The sequence below is a fragment of the Populus trichocarpa genome, chromosome 18 (assembly GCF_000002775.5).
Source record: "Populus trichocarpa isolate Nisqually-1 chromosome 18, P.trichocarpa_v4.1, whole genome shotgun sequence".
Taxonomy (NCBI): Eukaryota; Viridiplantae; Streptophyta; class Magnoliopsida; order Malpighiales; family Salicaceae; genus Populus; species Populus trichocarpa.
The window spans coordinates 2,069,842-2,087,737 of record NC_037302.2 but is presented as its reverse complement, the minus strand read 5'-3'; the positions used below and the strand labels follow the sequence as shown (position 1 = coordinate 2,087,737).

The 17,896-nt window shown below is 32.6% G+C and overlaps 2 protein-coding genes across 4 annotated transcripts; one reads left to right on the top strand and one right to left on the bottom strand.

The window, feature by feature from the left end:
- Positions 1 to 556: 556 nt before the first annotated feature.
- On the bottom strand, positions 557 to 1,861 carry LOC7459028 (ethylene-responsive transcription factor SHINE 2). Its single transcript, XM_002324823.4, has 2 exons — positions 1,661 to 1,861; positions 557 to 1,427 (listed from the first exon to the last, which is right to left on the bottom strand). The coding sequence occupies exons 1-2, from the start codon at positions 1,738 to 1,740 to the stop codon at positions 971 to 973; spliced, it is 537 nt and encodes a 178-aa protein (XP_002324859.1). The 5' UTR covers positions 1,741 to 1,861; the 3' UTR covers positions 557 to 970.
- An 11,538-nt stretch (positions 1,862 to 13,399) lies between these two features.
- Positions 13,400 to 17,050, top strand: LOC7464931 (uncharacterized). 3 transcript variants are annotated; one of them, XM_052449128.1, is made up of 7 exons: positions 13,404 to 13,579; positions 13,656 to 13,778; positions 14,324 to 14,481; positions 15,514 to 15,772; positions 16,076 to 16,163; positions 16,584 to 16,650; positions 16,737 to 17,050. In XM_052449128.1, exons 3-7 carry the CDS (start codon positions 14,329 to 14,331, stop codon positions 16,788 to 16,790), a joined length of 621 nt encoding a protein of 206 aa, XP_052305088.1. In that variant the 5' UTR covers positions 13,404 to 13,579; positions 13,656 to 13,778; positions 14,324 to 14,328; the 3' UTR covers positions 16,791 to 17,050. The 3 variants fall into 3 exon arrangements, with proteins under 3 accessions (XP_006371741.1, XP_052305088.1, XP_006371740.1); XM_006371679.3 differs by lacking the exon at positions 14,324 to 14,481 and having other exon boundaries at positions 13,400 to 13,579; positions 15,519 to 15,772; XM_006371678.3 differs by lacking the exon at positions 14,324 to 14,481 and having other exon boundaries at positions 13,405 to 13,579.
- The last annotated feature ends 846 nt before the right edge of the window (positions 17,051 to 17,896 follow it).

Below are 17,896 nucleotides of genomic sequence, written 5' to 3'. Positions count from 1 at the left end.
TAAAAAAAATATATTAAAATAATTTTTTTTCAGTTTTTATTTTTATTTTTGATTTCATCATATTAAAATTATTAAAAATGACTAAAAAAACACTAATTTTTTTGTTTCTTTAAGTTAAACGCATTCAAATTATTAGAAATTACTAAAAAAATATTAATTTGATATCGTGTTATCTGTATGTTCTTGTTTCACAAACTTGTTTTTTTTTTTTTAATAAAAGAATGAGTGTGCCAATCTTACATGACTTATCATAAGCCAAGTACTCTTATCTTTTGTACTAACCATGGTGGGTTAATTCTTGAGTCTTTTCTAACAATCAATAAAAATGATAATATCATATCTATATAGCAACGTATTTTTCTACAACTTCATTTTCACATGTATTTAAGTACTTGTATTTTTATGACTAAATTCGCACACCTATAAACAGGCAGGTAGGTATGCATATATGCCCCATGTCACGCTCATCTAATTAATACTCGAGCCACTCTTTAGAAAAAAAGATATAATATATGTACCTTTTCCACGACTGATGTTGCTGCAAATGCACAAAATCACAGATGAACACCATGTGAATTCACCATTGTTATTGGCTGATCATTCTCCTTGCAAATCAGGCAAACTGGTTTTATAAACACTCCACAAGTTATATATATCTAGGCTTGTGGCCCCTAATCAACACAACTTGCATTGAGAAATTGTGTAGGGTTCAAAGCAAGTGATTATTGGTTTGTACAATATTTCCACAGTCACCAATCACAAGAACAAATAAGTTCCTTAAACCATGGAGATTATGAGGTGGGATTCTGTGATTGGCAACTATACATGGAGGAATTGGACAACTTATATAGGAAGGGAATGGAGAAGGGATTCTTATACTAGCTAGCTGCCATGTAGGACATGCATGGAACAAGGGTCAAGGAAGGTTTAATGTCTAAACCCCACAAGAAATAGAGGTAAATTAATGTCATCAATTCCGATTGAGCAGCTCTTCTATCATTTGCATAGCAATTCTATCCTCTTCTTCCGTACCATTTTCCGGCTCAATCTCAACCGTCGGCGATGACTCTGTCTTCTTGTTGTAATTTCCAAGCTCCACCTTCATGACCCAATTTGAACTTGAACGAGAACCAGCTTTCTTCTGCCACACACCAATATGAGAGTTATCATTATCAAGCCTCAGGCAAGTGAGTGAAGGAGAAGGGTCTTTGCCGCAACACTTTCTTAGCTTTGAGTTGAGAAGCTCAGCCAGTGCCTTGGCAGGCAAGGGAGAGTTGTTATCTTTGCCAAGATTTGTGTCTTGATCAAGGTGACTTGTCGGGAAATTGGTCTTGGCATTCTGTCCATTCATCAATATAGCTGCTTGATCATACGCTCTTGCTGCTGCCTCAGCTGTCTCAAATGTCCCCAGCCACACCCTCCTCTTCCTATACACAAAATAAACAAGAAACATTGAATTAATACCCTAAGCTAGCTAGCCCATATATATCACAGTACCCTTCTCTCTGCATTAAAGAGAAATGCCCATATCATAATGTGGCTAGCTAGCTAGCTAGGTTATACACACAGTACACACACACAACCTGTTCTTTATATTTCCCAAGGAGGTAGATGATCTTATTAATGAAGAGTGAGTGGGTACTGAAGGGCAGAGACTTACAGTAATGGGTGGCGAATTTCAGACACCCAAGAGCCCCACTGGCGTTGCCTGACGCCTCTGAATTTCTTTGATTGTACCATGTTTCGGGAGAGGCAATTTAGAAAAATATTGCAGAGATCATAATGATAATGGTAAGTACGAGAGTGATCAGAGAGAAGCGAATGTGTTGTGGTGAAGAGGCAATGAAAAGTGGACCTTTGCGCTTCATATGCAGACAAATTTATGTGAATTGTCGGTGAATTGGATGGGAAAAGTCTAAAGTCGCAATAAAGATTTCACCTACACATGAACTGGTGGTATGGAAAAATTACTTTGCCTACTTAATTTCATACCAACTGGAATAAATGATAACATATACTCATTGCTTTGCCCAGCTGGGTAACCTCTAACATGTTCTACCAATCAAATCAAGAGGAGCCGAGGAGCTTACATTAATGTCAACACCATACTCTTTAAGTACACATGCGTGCAAACATTGCGCATGCTACGTGCTGCTGGAGAAAATAATTTCAAGGGTTGAGTTTTCCATGGCTGCAGTACTGTCTTCAGCTGAAATATGCATGCTTTAATATAGGCTTTGTTTATGAGCTTGGTTGTTGTTGTAAGAACAAAATTCTTTTCAAAACATAAGATTCTCGTATCATAAATGTAGGAGAAAAAAATAATATGCAGAGAAACATAGAGAATATATGTTGTTGAATGAGTTGGAGTGAAGCCCTCGAATTAATGAGCTTGAATGGCTTGAACCTGCCTAGCCATGTTTTACTCGGTGAATATTGGAGAAGTTTATAAATCTTGATTATGTTAGCTTGTCTTATAGAGTGGATACTTTATGGTGCATGGAGTTGTGGGTGTCTCGTAATGAGTGAAGTAATATGTACCATTAGTGGTAAGGTTGATGCTTGTCATAACCTAATTTTGAAATATTCTCAAAAATTTTCCTGATTTTCAAGAATATTTTAGTAAAAAAAATGTTAGAAAAAAAATTGTTTTCGGTTCGCAAACAAGCGATTTGGGGTCTTGTTGAATAAAATTGGAAGAAATAGTTGAAATGAGTCAAAATTGCGCAAATTAAATATCCAATTAAACCAATTGAGGGCTTAATTGAGGAGAAAAATTAAGATTGCGGGTAAAATTAGCTAATTTTGCAAGACAATGACCAAAATAAAAGAGATGGAGAGTTTTGGGCAATCAAGGAGTTAATTAAAGAGAAAATTGATTTTTCAGGTCATTTGGACTAAAATTGCATAAATTGGAGAGTCAAGATAAAAATATAAAAGGTGTCAATATTAAAGGACTAATTTGAGTTCAGATAGATGTGAGATTAAAAGACAAATTGATTTTTAAGGTTAATTTGAACAAAATTGAAACCAATGACTAGGTGTAATATACAAGGACTGATTTAAGTTTAATTAGGGGTCAAATTGAAAGAAAAAATATGATTAAGTGAATTGGATCAAAATTGGAACAATTAGAAGTACAAGGAGCAAAATGAACATTGAAAAGAAAGAAAAGGATTAAATGAAACAAAGCATTTTGGATGAAATGGCACAGTTTCGTGCAATGAGCAATAAAAAAAAAAAAAAGGACAGTCCAAAACAATATTAACTTGTGATGCACTTATTCCAGAAAAGCAAGCACTCCATTAATTTGGGGCCCTCCTCTCCTGTTTTCTTCTCCATTTGAGGTTTTCACAGAAAGAATTCTTCTTATAATTTTAATCCGAAATAATAAGATAAATTTATATATTTTGCATTTAAGTCAATAATACCTGAAACTTAATTTCAGGTACCATTAAATGCTTATACATTCTTTCAACCAAAGCCAGCAGCATTTCAATAAAAAAAGCTGGCCATGGTGTCGAGCCTTCATAACATGTATGTCTATAGAAACTTTTACTGTAGACACATTTACTTTTATCTCTTTTACATTTTATTATGGATAGCAAAATTTTTATTTGGTCCTCGAACTTTTTATTTACACAATTGAGCCCTTTTAAGCTCAAATTGAAGTTCAATTGTATATTTTTTTGGGAATGAGGGTTGGATTAAAATATAGAGAATTGAAGTGAAAAACACGGGTAATATAAATGACGGATTTGAAATTTGTTTTCAAGTTTCATTTTCATCCCCCATCTTTTTTAGATATTGTGTGACCAACCCTTATAATTTTAAAAATATATATTTTGGTATCAAATTTTATTTTTCTCTTTTTTTAGTTTTTTTTAGGCTGAGGAGAGAGAAGAGGTCACTGAAATTCGGCTTAGAGAGAGAAAGTTATCATTGAGGAAGATTTAGGCCATCAAAACAGTCTAATTTTATGTCAAAATGTTCCATATGATGAGGGGGTTAAAATTAGGTGTTTTTTTACCTTGAAAACACCTAAAAAAACATATCTGAACTCATAAAGCTTTTTAGTTTCGGGTTGATTTCGGGTTTTGAGACGGTTTTTTGTTTTGTTTTTGGAGGCCATGAATTGGTTTAACAATGTTTCTAAGGTGTTTTATATGTGTTTGGGTCAAAAGCAAGTTTGAAATGAGTTTTGGGTTAAAAAAAATCTTGTTTTTAGTCCAAATAAATAGTCAATGGGTTGCAATCAGGTTTTTAACTGTTGTCTTTTTTGCCGAAAAGAATTTTGGAATGAATAGACAACGCGTCATCTTTTTTATCTAATCAAATAAACTTGTTAAACACAACTAAGTAAATGACTCATATTGCGATATTAAATATCTTGACTTACATCCATCTCTTAATTTTTCTAAATTTTTTTTGGGTATTGTTAATGACTTTTTTATTTATTTACATAAATTACTATCAGTTTATTTGATTAGATACTTGCATAAGCATTTTGATTTATAATTTAATTTTTTTTAGAAAATAGCATGCATACTCAAGGTATTTTTTAAAAGAAAAATTTACGATCTGTGGTGGTGTGTAGGTCAAATATCTAGTGTGTGTGTGTGTGTAAAAGTCAACGTAACTTCTAAAATAATCCATATTTGTATCCATTTGTTTTTACTTCGTTTCAATAAAAAAAAATAGATATTAAAAGAAAAGTTAAAGCATGTGAGGAAAGCTTTGTAACTTTTCTTACAAAATATTATGGATTGTTGCAGTGTTTCCCGATATTTAGTTTTGACAATTAACATTGATAAATAGCTAGAATACATGAGTTTTTTCTTTTTTTTTTTGCTTGAACATGTGTTCCAACAAGTTCCGGTCTCAAGTCGGCTGGGTCCAAGATCGACGTGTCGGGCCAAGCTGAGTTTTAAAACTTTGGCTTGAACACATGGTTTTTTTTCCTTTTTCTTTTGTTTTTTTTTTTTGTTGATTTTATTTTTTTAATATTGGGATGGTTAAGAATTTAGTTTTGTAACTCTAATTTTTTTATAAAACAAAACTAGTGATTAGTACATTGATCAAGATTAAGTTCTTTAAAAAATTATTTTTAAAAATGTATTTAAAAAATATTTTTTTTAATTATAGTTTCAAAATTTAAAGTAAAAATTAAGACATCATGGAAATAATCTCAAAACAAATCTCTTATGTAATCTTACTTTGTTTTAGTGCATGTTTGATATTATGATAATGATTGTTTTTTAAAGTATTTTTTACTCGAAAATATCTTAAAATAATATATTTTTTTAATTTTTAAAATTTATTTTTACAACATTATATCAAAACAATTCAAAAACAAAAAAATATAAATTCAAGAAAAAAAATCAAAATTCTTGAAAACCTCGTTTCTGCCGTAAAAAAACAAACATGCACTTATTAATCTACAAGGACATGAATAATGTGGCATGACTTTGGCTCATGAGAGTTGAAACGAATCAAAATCCAATAGTACTTCATATAGCCATGGCAAGGAATGAATTGACGAAGCAGCAGCTGGCTTAATTAATTCAGTTGGAAGTTGGTAATTAGTTAATTGACTTTAATCAATAGGTGTTGTTCGAGAGTGTTGTTGTGGTTGTTTTTTTTAATTTTTTTTACTTGAAAATATATTAAAATAATATTTTTTATTTAAAAAAAATTATTTTTGACAGCAGTGCATCAAAATAATCTGAAAATATTAAAAAAATATTAATTTAAAATAAAAATAAAATAAAATTCTTTAAATTCTTTAAAAAATATTTTTAAAACATAAAAATAAACAAAGTTTAATTTTTGAACTAATTGGTGGAAGAGGACCAAGCCCTCTTCTTCGCCCTGCAGTGAGCAGTGTGTCTTTATGCATAATAATAACACCTGAAGTGGTTGAAACTTTTTGGATTTTGGTGCGGATATTGTCAACATTATGGTTAAGCATTTTCATATATATATATATATATATATATATATATATATATATGAACTAAAGATGAAAATTTGATTTTTTTTCTACTTTGCAACTAATTTTTTAAAATTTACATTTTATTTCATTAACTTTGAATACAGGTAACACTTTATATTCTCTAGAAATAACGTGAAATGAAATAAAAAAATACTTATTTATTTATAAGACTGTTATTATATTTTAAATAATAATTAAAGAGCTCAAGAAGCTTAAAAATAACAAAAAATATCACTAAATTTCTTTCCCCTAAATAATAAGTTAAACCTTAGCCTCCGTCATCTCATCTTCCTCAATTCTCCTCCTCCATAACAGGTAAAACATATCTTTGTAACCTAGCTCGATAGGTGTAGCTCAACTGGTTAGATTCTAGGTTTGTTCTTTAAAGATCACCAGTTCGAGTCTCACAAATCTCAGGGCCACTAGAGGCTTGCATGGTTGTTAACTTCAAGACCCATGAGATAAGTCGATGTACGCCCAAACTAGCCCGAACACTCACGTTAATAAAAAAAAACATATATTTGTATACAGATCTGATCACTTTTAAAAGCTTTTAGTAAATAAATTCCCATTATTATAGAGCACTACAACAATTCTTTAAGTTAATAAAAAGATTTGATCACTTTATTGGCAGATTACCCTTCGCTTCTTGTATAAGTTTTATCAACTCAACTTTTGATGCTTGTGCTAGTGACTCACTTCAAGTTATGATTGTCACCGGAAAAAAATAGTTACCGTAGAATCCTTTAAGCGATGGAGGGTCCAAGAGCTTACAACAGTTTGCAGAAAACAAGCTTGACCTCAATATTTTGCTCAAAGTTTACAGCTAAAGTTTGAAATTTCCAAAATGTGCCGGCGACTGCTTCAAATGTGGAGAAAATTTAGCCAATTCCATTAGTCTGTTTGGGATGTTTGAAATCGTGGTAGCGGTTATGGTTCAAAGTGTTTTTTGTTTTGCGATGCATCAAAATGATATTTTTTTTTATTTTTTAAAATTATTTTTGAGATCAACACAACAAAACAATCTAAAAATATAAAAAATAATAATTTTTACTAAAACAAAAAAATAAAATTAAAAAAAAACAATTTCAACTGTATTTCCAAACACGCTCTTAATTGTTATACCCAACTAGCAGATTCTTCCCACTATAGAAAATAATGATATTTGTGCAGCTTGATTTTACCAATTTTCTATTCAATGACTTGCATTGATTTCCAAACCAGACTCCTTACAATATCAGCTTCTACTCAGACAAACAGCAGGACTTCTAGATTTTCAAAAAATAAATAAATTGTAGTCTGCTAGATAGATTAGTGATTTTTTCTTTTTTCATAAAAGGAATTTTAGTAAATATTGACAAGTTCACCAAAATTTTCAAGTTTTAACATCAGTTATAATCATATTTTTATTATTAATATAATTAATATTTTATAATCATTTCACCATAATCACCCCTTATTACCACCACCATAATCACCCATCACCACCACCCAACCACCATTTTATTACTAATATAACTATCATTTTATCAACATATCAGTACTATCATTATTATTACAACCACCACCACTTTATCTATCTCTAACACCATTGTTTTCATCACTATGATCATCACCTGACTATCTTCATCTATGTTGTCATTATCACAATAATCATCCTACGACTACAATCATAATCACCAATATTATTAGAATTATAAGTACTATAAATATAATCATCAACGCTATCATTATAGCAATCACCATCATCATCATCTTTATCACAATAATTGATATTTTTTTCATCTTATTAATATTATTCAAAGACCATAAATAAAAAAAATAATTTATTTTATAGAAAGAATATTTTTTGTTGATATATACGTACAAACAATGAAAAATAACTTATTTTTCACAGCAAAAAAAAAATTACCCTAAGACAAACAAAAACTTACTAAGAGAGATGATTTACTATTCAACATCTCTTAATGAAAATTTTATTTTAAGCATGAGAAAGAAATTATTAATCAAGCACTAATTATAGCACCAGCTAGGATAGTCTACTTAAAACATCTGTAGCAATGCTTGCATGGAATTCTAAGCAAAAAAAAAAAACTTTAAAAATCAATACCACAATTTCAAACATTATATTTGATCGATAAAATGGTTAGTACTGCTTGATCATGAAAAAGAAGAGGTGGTTGTTGAAGGTAAAATTAAGATGGTGGGAGAGCAAACTGTATGATACACAAGATCATATCTAGCCTTCATCCTTGCTAGAAACAAAGTGCTGTTTGAGATTCTTGATGCCAAGGGTGAAATGATTGTGGTGTTGCTTTTCCTAAAATTCGTTACCTTATCTCCTTTGTTCTTTACTTATGTAGGACTACAATTTAATTTGACAGCCTCTTCAGTAAAACACACAAGAAGAGATGGAGTAATTTACTTCTATGTTACTCACTGTTTTCTTCTTCAGTTCCATGAAATAGGAGCTGATTAGAGCTAGTGAAACTTTGATTTACAGAATGGAAAACATATCAGTTGCTTTAAATGAGGTTGAATTGGATTCTGTGCATGCCAATGGATAGAGTGTTTTGAGTTCACTTCTAGTTTGTGTAGATGATTGCCGATAAGAACATGGATCTGATGATTTCTAATGGTGTAAGAAACTGGTGCTATCGAATCTTTCTTTGAGTTATTAAAAACTGATTTTTTTCATGGTATATTTGAGACTGATTCACGATGCACTGGATCGAAACATTATCCTGAAAAACTTGATCATCCTTGCTATGCTACTTTTCACTGCTTTGAAGCCTGTTTCTGAGTTAGTTCAGTCACCTAGGCTGCTCTACTTGCAACATTTTAATTATCTGAATCAAAACGTCAGAGGGCGATCGGTGGCTTTTTGAAAATCTAGATCAGTTTTCAGTTCTGTAATTTTAGTTCTGGAAAAGAGTGCTGAAGGACATCTAGATCAGTCAGGCTTCAGGTTTCATTTCAGGTTTCCTAAATGAAAAACCTTTATATCATCTGCAAGTGTTATTTTCCCAGGATGTTTGCTTAGACTTTTTCCTGCATAGCCAATTAGTAGGATTGTTGATGAACTCGATTCTCACAGGATTTTAGATTTGTAACATGAACTTGCTGATCTATTATGCCTAAAATCTTTTTGCACTAACCCCCCCTATCATTATGCTTTGTTAATTTCCTAACAATTTGGAGAGTGAAGGGTTTCGGAAGTTTGGCATGCAAACGATGTCTAGCCAACAGTCAAAAGATCAGTATCTTGCCCGTCATCAGAGTTATTCCTTCCCTCTTTCGCAGCAAAACCACCACTCTTGATGTCAACCAAGACAGCAATGGTCTCAGGGAATCAGAAGTCCACGATACGAGGGCATTCCTTACGTGTACTTCAACCAACGAAAGGGTTGCCCCAGGTTACTTTATATCAAGATGCTCAAGTTCCAGACAATTTCTCTCCGATGATTTCTTGCGCAGGAAAGCTTTATGAAGCTCAAAGATGCTGGGAGCACATCTTTGATGCCATCAGCAATGAAAAACACCTGATTTACATAACTGGGTGGTATGTATTTACCGAAATAACCTTGACAAGGGATCCCAAAGGGCCAAAACCAGGAGGTGAACTTAAACTTGGGGAGCTGCTTAAGAAGAAGGTGTGGCAGTTCTTATGCTTGTTTGGGATGACCGAACTTCTGTTGAAGAATTTAAGAGGGATGGACTTATGGCAACCCATGATGAAGAAACTAAGAGTACTTCAATGGCTCGAAGGTGCATTGCTTTCTGTGCCCTCGCAATCCTGATGATGGAAGAAGCATAGTTCAGGGCTGTCAAGTCTCCACTTAAATTATAGAGTTGTTTATAAAATCTAGTTTTCCTTCACGCTAAACATTGTATGAGCATTACTATTTCATTGGCTTGCGCTTTCTCGTGAGCTAGATCAAAAAAAAAAAATTGTAAAAAATAATATTAAAAGTGTGAGTTTTTTTTTAGCAATATCATTAAACAAGTAAAGAAGTAAATTTTGAAATCTTTTAACCCGACTTCTTATCCAGTACGAGTTTCTAATTAAACTGTACCAGAGTTAATCAAAAGTGAATCAATTGATTTTATGGGTTTAAAAACAATTCAGATGACTTGTAAAAGCATGACTTAACTTATATAAAAAAATCAAGTTGAAAGTTATTTTTTAAGTATTGAGACGATGGCATGTTGGATGACCCTGGTTACCCCGCAACTCGGTTCATGGATTTAATTGGGTTTAATAAAAAAAAATTCTTAAACAATTTTTACTTAATTATATGATAAAAAAATAAATGCTTGTAATTTTAAGTATCAACCCTAAAATAGTTGTTTGAAACTGTGATAACCCTAAACAAAGTAGAAAAAACAAAAACCACTTATGAAATCTATTTCCCAACCAATTCAACATCGAAGGATGAAATGAAAAAAAATATTTAATTATTACCAATATTTATTAAAAGATTAAATTGTCCCTAAGATCACGATTAAACCCTTGAAGTCAAGCTTTAAGAGTGAAAAAAGAAAAAATCTTAGACCCAAGCTAAGTATTGTTTTGCTTCTAAGGGCATTCTAATAATTTAACTTTGTGAAAAATAAGTAAAAGACAATAATAATATCGATCAATGAAAATATATATAATTCACAATAATTGAAGGAGAGTGAGTATGAAAGGTATTGTAAGGAAAAAACCGGTAAATTTACTATTTCAATCAACAGTAATTGATTTGTGCAAATCTTCTAAACATAGGTTAATTTTTCAAATTCACAATCCGAGAAATTAAATATCTGGGTTCAATTAAGAAATTTAATTCTTAACCAATTTAATGTTGAAGATGAAATTGAGAAAGAAGATTACCAAATTAAAAAAAACAATAAAAAGAATGAGCATTCAATATGAAAGAAAAAGAAAAAATGAACGGGGAGAAATTGAAAAAGAAAACAAATTCAAAAACAATCTTAAATAAAAGAAAAATAGAAATTAAAAGAATGAGGATTAAATATGACAAACTAAAAATTAAAGGACGATGAAATTGAAAACAAAATCAAATTTGAGAAATTAGTTAAAATAAAACAAATAGAAATAAAAAAAAAGGATGAAAAAAAAATAAAAATAACATGAAGGACAAATTTGAAGGGTTAGACATGGATTTTTAGGAGGAAAAAGAAAAGAATGGAAACAAAGGCTTGTAGCGACGCACCAGAGGTCCTTCGACCACACGAGTTGCACGAGGAGGAAAAAAATGTTGAGATGAATCCAATGGTGCAGTGAAATAATGGTTTTGACCACCGGTATCAGTCGCACCCGTCATCCGAAGACACCAAAGTGGCGCACGTGTCTATAGTTTTTTTTTTTTTAATAATACTTCATTGCCCTTGAAACCCAAAATTCATTACAAAAAAATCATTTTAAAATAGCGAATAAACTCCTCTAATCAAGCTTTAGAGAGTTTGAATCCAAAAACAAGAAAGTCATTACCTTGTAGTAAAAATGTGAGTACCAAAAAAGCCCTTAGACCACAGTAAATGTTTTTTTTTTCTTTTAAGGGCAATAAAGTGATTTCATTGTATAAAAATAATGAAAATACCAAGATGCCCCTAAACGATTCTAAAAGACAAATGAGCAAAGGGAAAATACCATTTTACCTGTTAAAAGGCATTCATTATCGGTTTTTTAAGGGGTAAAATTATCAATTCATTATTACAATCCACAATAAACAAAGGTACATGTATAGAAGTTCTCCCATGTATTCTAGCTTTTCCTTTTAATTCTTCGAGCATGTTTGATATTGTGATAGCGATTGTTTTTTAAAATATTTTTTACTTAAAAATTCATCATAATATTTTTTTTATTTTTAATATTAGTACATTAAAATAATTTAAAAATATCCTAAAAAACCAGCCACTCTCTTCCTAAGTAATAATTGTTCCGATGGGCCTCTGTCGGTGGTGGCATTGACTGGACATGGTATTGCGGCATCAAGATGTGAAGGTGGAAGAAATTCCATGTGCTGACCCAGAAGCACGTTCATACAGCTTGGTTGAAGAGAAAATGTCTTCTTATGATTGATGCTTGTAGGGTCATCATGGTTTCCTCTTGCCCTTATGCCAGAAAAGCCGTCGATAAGGCCATAGATTAACTCAGGCAAGGTACATTTAACGCCATTGCAGAAAGAAATTAAGCAGCAGGCTTTCTTTTGTCTTCTGTCAAAAGTTACCTGAGAAAGAAACGAAGGCAATGTGAAGACTAAATCCATTTTTCACAGGTTTTCACAACCTGCGAAAAGAGAGAGGAAAAAAGAACAGAAAAATATGATGATTTATACGATCACTTTCAATCGTTGAGTGTAGTGGGCATCTCCTTTCTCTCATGTTCATTCATGACAAAAAAGAAAGGTACCCACTTGTTATTAATGAATTATGATTCCACTCATTGTAAGCCCCCGTTTTCCAAAGCAAGCTGCTGGTCGAATAACAAAATTGATATCGGATGCGGTTAAAAGTGTTTTTTTATTTTTTAAAATATTAAAATATTTTTTTTAATTTTAAAAAATTATTTTTGACATCAGCACATTGAAACGATCTGAAAACATAAAAGAATAAATTTTAAACAAAAAAATTAACTTTTTAAAAAACACGGTTTCAACCATGTTCCCAAACACGGCTCTAATTAAGGTAGTGTTTGATTGCTTCGTCGAGACAGAAGAGTCGAGAACAATGGAGTTTAAAAATTATAGTAATTTACTCTAAAAATATTTTTAAAATGTATTTATTTTATATCTTCCTCTTCTTTCATCTAACTAAATATATTTTTATCTCTTTTATGATTATTTCTACACTATGTATTTTTAAATAATTATTAAGAAAATTTTGAAGAAAGATCCCTAACTATTCTTTCAAGGAAACATTTTGATGAAAATAACTATTGATGGAAAATATTTGTACTTTTTCTCTATTCTAAATTGTTTTAGGGTGCGATAATGTTATTTTTTATATTAATTAATATACTTTGTTAATGTTGATTAGGGTGCGTATAAAATATTGTGTTGTAATATATTTTAAAAAAATATTTTTTATTTAAAAATATATTAAAATAATATTTTTTATTTTGATATAAACATTTTAAAATTATTAAAAAAATTAATTTCAAAATAAATATATTTTAAAAAAGCATCCACCCTTTAGCGTGATGTTTTTGTTGCGGTGCAATGCAGGTTTCACGGCAGGAACAAAAGTGCACTGGCTGCTGCAGTTGCAGCCAATTAGCAGCGTCCTTCCGTGGGCCCCATTAAATCCTCAAAATCTGAACGGTGATTAAAGAGTACAGAAATCAGGTGTACCAAAAATTGCATATTTTACTGCCACGGATAAACTTTAACCTACTCCATCCCTCAAAACCATCCCTCTTTCGGCAAAACAAAAAAAAAAAAAAGAAGAAAAAAACAAACAGAGACGCAGAACCCTTTGGTTGAATCAATAACCAGAGGGGGGGCAATTTTTTTCCGGGAAGGAGAGTAAAATCCATCAATCAATTTTCTTATCCAATTAAGTCATGCCATTTTTGAGGTAATCATACCAAACCCATTATTTCTTATCAATTTTTTTAAGAAATTGATTTTATTTTTTTTAATTATGGGTGCAGGATTGATAGTCCTCTCCTTCCTGGATTTAGCTTTTGGCAGCAAAAACCTATCTTTTCACGCTTGTAAATGCGATTGTGTGGACTTCTTCCTCCTTGGATCTGTCATCTCTTTGCATGCATGGGGTAAGCTTTTTGATTCCCTTAATAATACAGGGCGGCCGGCCTGTTATAATTATTTTAGTTTTCGCGAATTTTTTTTTATTGTTATACGTTATAACACATGTTTGTTTACTTTGTTGAGAATTTTTCATTTTTCTTGAAAGTCTTTCAGGAAAATTACATACAAAAAGAACTGTTGAAAACTGTGTTTATTAGTAAAAGCTGAAGCTTTTTACAAATATTGACACTTGATGGGGAAGGGGCACTTCTTCTTCTTCTTTTTTGTATATTTTGGTTTGCCTAGCTTTCTGGGTCACTGGAATACATGGATTTTAAGATGTCTGTGTGGTTTGACTTGTCTTTTTTTTTTAAAAAAAAAAAAAGGTTTGGAATCTTAATTATGTTGTTGTGTTTGCTTGTCTTGTAAGCGAGCTTTATGTGGAGTGAACAATAGAAGCATGTATTGGCTTTTCAGATTTGCCATTCTTTCCTTGAAGTAATGGCTAATTGGATATAGTATACACAGGGCTGTTCTTTTGAATAGGATTTGTTTTTTTCTTTTTTTGTAGGAGGTATGTATTCTAGGTGTTCTTTCTTGACTCAAACTGGGAGAAGCTTTGGGAACAAACCTTTTTGTTCATTTGCAGTGTTTTCCGGGACTTATTTTCGTGCTCTTTTGCTTTTGGGGATGGAATCTTTTAAGAGAAAATGCAAGGCTGTTTTCAGTGTGAGGAGATTGTTTCATTGTTTTATTTATCTGTTTCTTCTTCTTCTTTTTAGTATTAGCTGAGAAATGAACTAATGGTTTAATTTGGAATCACGCGATGCTTGTATTATGAGAGTGTTTATATATGTTTAGAAATTTGTACATGTGCCATGTTTAGAACTGTGGTGTGAACTGATTTCATGTCAAGGGCATTTGAGTGGTCAAGTTTGTGTCTTCTCTGATGAATGATTATGTGTTCTGTTTGTTTTGATGGATTAAGTATGTTTCTGAATATTTTTTTTCCCTTTAGCTCCGTCAATAGTTTGTCACAGCCTTGAATTATCCAGAAGATGTATCATATCTCTACATCTATGATTCTTTCCTTTTCTCTTTTTTCTTCTTTTGTTTCTCTAAATGTTCTTCTTTGTTTGGTTGTTTTTTTTTTTTTCAAAAAAGGCACTAGGAAATTATGGTGATGAGAGCTTTCTATCATGGAAGGTTTCTATAAATGCTGAATGTTCTTTTGTATATTTCAAGTTGTTTTGTCGATTCAATTTTGTAGCAAAATATAGGTAATCAGATATGCAATGTCCATGACTCTTTTCAGATACATCGTCTGGCTCTTTTTTTAGAATTTTACCTTGGTTGGTATCTGTGCTCATCATCAGGTGAACAATTAAAATAATTTGATGTCATTGTTCTTTTCCTGCAAATCAATTTGCAACTATTGCACAGTACCCTTTGTATCTTGAGCAGGTCACCCTTTTTTATTGCTGTTTATTATAATAAGCTTTGCTTATGTTTTGAGTGAATTATTGGATGGTTCGTTTGCAAGTCTGAAATTGATTTTTTATTTCTTAGAATAACGTTGAAGGCTATCTTCTTTATTTTGCTTTTGTTGGGGAGGGTATGATTCATTTATATCTTATAGTTCTTTTACATTTCTTCTTTTTCGGTGCTTCAACGGTTTTTTACCTCCACTGGAACATTTGAGCATCAAAGTATTGATAGCTGGTGCTAATCATATCTGCGGTGAAACCTGATTTGTAACAGAGCAGAGGTTGTTTTGGATGCTGTGCTAAACCCCCTACAATTATTGCGATAGATGCGTCATCAAAGGGACTGAGAGTTCAAAAACGATCAGTAAAAAAGTCAAGCAAATCGAACAATTTTTGGAGCACTAGTGCTGGTGATATGGAGAATAGTACAATGCATTCCCAAGGAAGCCTTTCATCAATTAGCACATTAAACCAGCAGCTTGATCCCAGTAATGCTGGAAGCACTAGCAACTCTTCTGAATTTGTTAATCGTGGCAAGTTCAAGTCTTTTGCTGGCTAAATATTTTGCTTAAGTTGATTATTGCCTGCTCTGTGTGTAATGTGCACTTCTGCGGGGTTCTCAATTAACATGCCACTTTAGCCTTTTTTTCCACTTGGAACTTGGCTTAATTGTAACAAGGCTACGGGCTGTTACAGCCTTTATATAAGTTTTGCTGTTCTGTGTGTGTTCAGGAATTTTGCAAGTCTTTTTCTTCTTTCCTTTCATTTCGCCCTTCTCTTTACCAAGGCATCCTTCAAGTGAAGTATCCCAATAACAGAAGCAGTATTGACTGTAGGTCTTCTTCTCTGGAACCAAACAAGGCAGCAATGGCTTGGAAATAAAAAGACTCAGAACAGGAAGCAAGTTCGAGAGCCTACAATAAGGTGAAATATCTTTCTTTGCATTTGATGACCCAGTATGTGAAGCACTAATTTGTTGGCATGGAGCCATTTAAATACCGTGATTTTCTCGCAATTCTTCTTAGTTTGGGCGGTCCATGCTGCAAGTTAATTATATGAAATTTCAAATACTAACATGAGATTTTCCAAGTTTTGACAGTGGCTTGACTTTCAAATTCTTGGTTAATCACATTTTAGATTGTGTCCTCGTGAGGTCTATCTATAGCAAATGCAACAACACCTTTGTGGAATTTGTCTATCAGACAGCCCTTTCAAGAGGAGTAATTTGTCCAACTACAACCCTCGCAACAACATCCTTGTGGAATTTGTTGTCTGCAATTATGTTATGGCATTCGTATTTGCCTTTTGTCAGCTCATGTTTTCTTTACTCTTTATGTTTTGCAGTTGGAATGCCACCTACGAGAGTCTACTTGGGAGTAACAAGCCGTTTGCTCGACCTGTCCCTCTTGCTGTAAGTCCCTTCCCTCTCAGGTTTCTGCTTTATTGTTTGGAACTCTAGTTCACTATTCCCCATTGCTTATTGGATTCAAATGGCAGGAAATGGTGGATTTTCTTGTTGATGTATGGGAGCAGGAAGGCTTGTATGACTGAATAAGCCCAGAAATTTCAATGAATCCATTTTTATTTGTCTTGATTTTCATACAGTTCCTTGGTGCAAATAGATTTATAGGTGCTTGCCTTTTTCTTTTTTTCTAACCTTTAGGGTTGGACAGACAAAAAACTGTAGTGCATTGTACTTTTACCAGTACCAGTTTTCGTAAAACCTATCAAGGCATCATCATTGTAGCAGCACCCTGGCTTTCCATTGGCGAACTTGGGTCCAATTTATAATATTAGTCTTCATCCTTGAATGGCCACCCTCACCCCTGAGGGCTTGTTTGGATTCCCCAATGTCTCCATTGAAAGTAAATCTGTATGCAAGTTTGCATCAAAACTAAAGCAGCCCTCACTGGAATTGCTTGCCACAGGAAAAACTTGAATTGTTTTTGCACATATCTAAAATGAAGCAAAATGCATGTGCCAGTTGATCTTTGTGGTTAATTTTGTATGATCCCTCTAGTTCCAGGTTTACGACCTGCCATTGTTGTGAGGAGGCTCATCTTAGATAGAGATTATGCGCCTGGTGCCAGATAACCCTAGGAGTGATCCAAGTTTGCATAGTATGGCCTAAAAATTGGGCTGAAGACCGCATCAAACTAAAAAGTTATGATTTTCTGTATTCGATTACTCATTTTATTGAAGAAATCCGAAGCCAGGAGTATGTTTGATAATGAATAAATATATATGTTTTGGAATTGATGCCAAAAAACTTGCAAGTCTTCCTGTAGCACCACCTCATCGAAGACCTGCTAGAAAAGGGCCCTGGCTAAATGGCATATTCCCCTCAGAAAAATACAAGAGGGTGACGATGAGCTCAAGTTAGATGGTGGTGATCGGTGGAGTCGTCTTCCTGTAGGTGGGCAAATGTCAATTGTCAAGTATAGGACAAGGTAAGCCGGCATGCCTTAGTTTCGAAGGGATGCTGTAAGGATTACGATTGCTTGCTTTTTTTAGAGAATAATATAAAAAATTTAGAAACTCAACACTTAATCCCATAAAAATAAAAGATTAAGCAAAAGCTAACAATGGTTAACTTAACAAAGAGAAGAAAGTATAGAATATTTATGGAAGGTTGGAGCCGAGATGTGTACAAGAAT

Excerpts from the sequence above, each read along its gene's own strand:
- LOC7459028 (XM_002324823.4), bottom strand. The coding sequence starts at position 1,740 with ATGGTACAATCAAAGAAATTCAGAGGCGTCAGGCAACGCCAGTGGGGC. Across the intron at positions 1,428-1,660 it reads GAAATTCGCCACCCATTACT|GAAGAGGAGGGTGTGGCTGG; the intron begins GTAAGTCTCTGC and ends TTTTGTGTATAG.
- LOC7464931 (XM_052449128.1), top strand. The coding sequence starts at position 14,329 with ATGTATTCTAGGTGTTCTTTCTTGACTCAAACTGGGAGAAGCTTTGGG. Across the intron at positions 14,482-15,513 it reads AATGCAAGGCTGTTTTCAGT|AGCAGAGGTTGTTTTGGATG; the intron begins GTGAGGAGATTG and ends GATTTGTAACAG. Across the intron at positions 16,164-16,583 it reads GTTCGAGAGCCTACAATAAG|TTGGAATGCCACCTACGAGA; the intron begins GTGAAATATCTT and ends TATGTTTTGCAG.